Source organism: Fusarium oxysporum, chromosome 4 (genome assembly GCF_000149955.1).
Source record: "Fusarium oxysporum f. sp. lycopersici 4287 chromosome 4, whole genome shotgun sequence".
Lineage (NCBI taxonomy): Eukaryota > Fungi > Ascomycota > Sordariomycetes > Hypocreales > Nectriaceae > Fusarium > Fusarium oxysporum.
The window spans coordinates 482,742-484,774 of NC_030989.1; the positions used below are offsets into that span (position 1 = coordinate 482,742).

Consider the following 2,033-nt stretch of genomic DNA (forward strand, 5'->3'; position numbering starts at 1 on the left):
CAATAAGTTGCGCGATGTTGCTGGGAATTTTTTGGAGGTTTTCCGGGGACTGGCGGGTAAATGTCGGGTTCGCGATAGTCCGTCGCCGATGATCTCCGAATGACCTTGTCATTAGGCCTCGGCCTGTGACGAGTCAATTGGGGAGGATTAGAGTTGCGAGAATGATTCGAGTGGTTGTAATTGACGTCGCTGCGTTCGAATGAGTGATTTTTACATTTTGAACCACCAGTGCAACGAAACGCCACAATCCATGTTCCTGTCTAATATATAATCTCAAATTATTTAACATGATATGCATTCATCCGTCCCTGCTCTTTCGTAGATGATTCATAGCGATGAGTGTGTCTTGGGCGTAATGGATAAAATCCTTAAGGTGAAGGGTTTCCGACAGTTTACTCCAGGCTTGCCAAATCGTCCAGCGAAGGGCGAGGAGCATATGACTTTTCTCGAAGCTCGATACCAGGTCCGATAGGGTGAACTCTTCTTCGCGAGAGGGGGAAGACCTGGATTTGTTAGCAGGGTTTGATAAACTTGGAGCATAACTGCGCAGTATGGCATACCTTTGTACCTCCCCATCCCAGCCTAAAAGCAGCTTCATGAGCGAAGAGCTCTCCAAATCCAAGCATCATGCCGTTGACAAAAGGTAGTAGGAGGTTGATAGCAGCTCCTCGTATCAACGACCACACTGTTGGGGGCTTGTAGAGGATGACGGGTGAGTTTGACGATGGAGGTGAAGAGAGATCATCGCCTGCAGAGTATAGTTCGCTGTCGGAGTGCAATGTCACGCCGGACTCGGCGAGGTGGTTGTGTTCGTCGGACATGGCAGGCTTCGAGATGTGAGCGCTCGTTCGGATAAAACTAAAGGATTAAATGGTTTGAAGCTCGATTGTTGGTCGTTGTCGGCTTGAGCTAGCTTCTGAAGAGGTTGTTGACGATCTCGGCTTCTCAACCGTCGCGCTTGCTTCCCCCAGATCCTTACGTAAGGCTGCAGGACCGGGGCAGAGATGGACCTGACTCTGTTGAAGTGGTGAGTGTGGGTCCCCACTTGTGTCATGGCCCAGTCAAGGAAGGTGGGGTGAAGGAGTCCACCGCCACCAACCCAGAGCTTCCTTTGCTTCGAGGTGACGAGCAAGCTGCCTGCCTGTTACTAGAACCTTCATTCATCAACAAACGCACTTTGAGATTGACGTGTCTTTTTATCTTGCTTCAGTCCCCTCTAAATTTACCAAAGCTCCTCATAAATCTGCGACTTCTGAAAACTTGATCAACACACATCTCTACTACCCCGCCTTCAATCGTCAACATGGCAGACCACGAAGCCCAGATCGTGGAGTTTGCAGGCCTGAGCGGCGCAAGCCCTGAAGAGGTTCGCATTTCTCTGATTCGCACCGAACATTCCAGCTAACGCGCCCAAGGCCAGACAGTATCTTGAAGCCCACAACTGGGATCTCGCCGAGGCCAGCAATGCTTGGTTCCGTGATGCCGAAGATGATAACCGCGACACATCCACAGCTCCCGCTGCCGCTCCTGACAACTACACGGGCCCTCGAACCCTCGACGGTCGACCAGCTCCAGAGGCTGCCCGCAGCAGCCAACCGACTCGCAAACCTGCCGCATCACAACAGAAGAAGAGGGGGATTGCTACTCTAGGATCTCTCGGTAGCTCATCCCACCAACACGATCATGGTGATGACGATGATGATGATTTCGACGGCGAAGACGATGATGGACGAGGAAACCTGTTTGCCGGTGGTGAGAAGTCTGGATTGGCTGTTCAAGATCCGCACCAGGAGGGCGGTCCCAAGAAGATCATCAGTGACATTCTCGCCAAGGCACGAGCGTAAGTCACTGAGCATTTGAAGGTGAATATAGCTGACAGATTAGCAACGCTCAACGCCCCGAAGCCGAGAATGAGGCTGGCCCTTCTGAGCCCAGTCGCTTCCGGGGAACTGGACAGACACTCGGCGGAGATGGTGTCGAGAGCCGCAGCATTCCTGATCCTCTCGGCCCAGCTCGCTCTTCAAACGCCGAAC

General features: G+C 52.3%; 2 protein-coding genes across 2 annotated transcripts; one reads left to right on the plus strand and one right to left on the minus strand.

The window, feature by feature from the left end:
- Window positions 1-68: 68 nt before the first annotated feature.
- FOXG_07550 (mitochondrial import protein 1) lies at window positions 69-1,022 on the minus strand. The gene is made up of 2 exons (XM_018386134.1): window positions 561-1,022; window positions 69-503 (listed from the first exon to the last, which is right to left on the minus strand). The coding sequence occupies exons 1-2, from the start codon at window positions 819-821 to the stop codon at window positions 393-395; spliced, it is 372 nt and encodes a 123-aa protein (XP_018243246.1). The 5' UTR covers window positions 822-1,022; the 3' UTR covers window positions 69-392.
- A 166-nt stretch (window positions 1,023-1,188) lies between these two features.
- FOXG_07551 (uncharacterized protein) lies at window positions 1,189-1,844 on the plus strand (the record flags this gene model as incomplete). The annotated part of the gene is made up of 2 exons (XM_018386135.1): window positions 1,189-1,366; window positions 1,416-1,844. The coding sequence occupies exons 1-2, from the start codon at window positions 1,304-1,306 to the stop codon at window positions 1,842-1,844; spliced, it is 492 nt and encodes a 163-aa protein (XP_018243247.1). The 5' UTR covers window positions 1,189-1,303.
- Window positions 1,845-2,033: the final 189 nt, after the last annotated feature.

Excerpts from the sequence above, each read along its gene's own strand:
- FOXG_07550 (XM_018386134.1), bottom strand. The coding sequence starts at position 821 with ATGTCCGACGAACACAACCACCTCGCCGAGTCCGGCGTGACATTGCAC. Across the intron at positions 504-560 it reads TGGGATGGGGAGGTACAAAG|GTCTTCCCCCTCTCGCGAAG; the intron begins GTATGCCATACT and ends TAACAAATCCAG.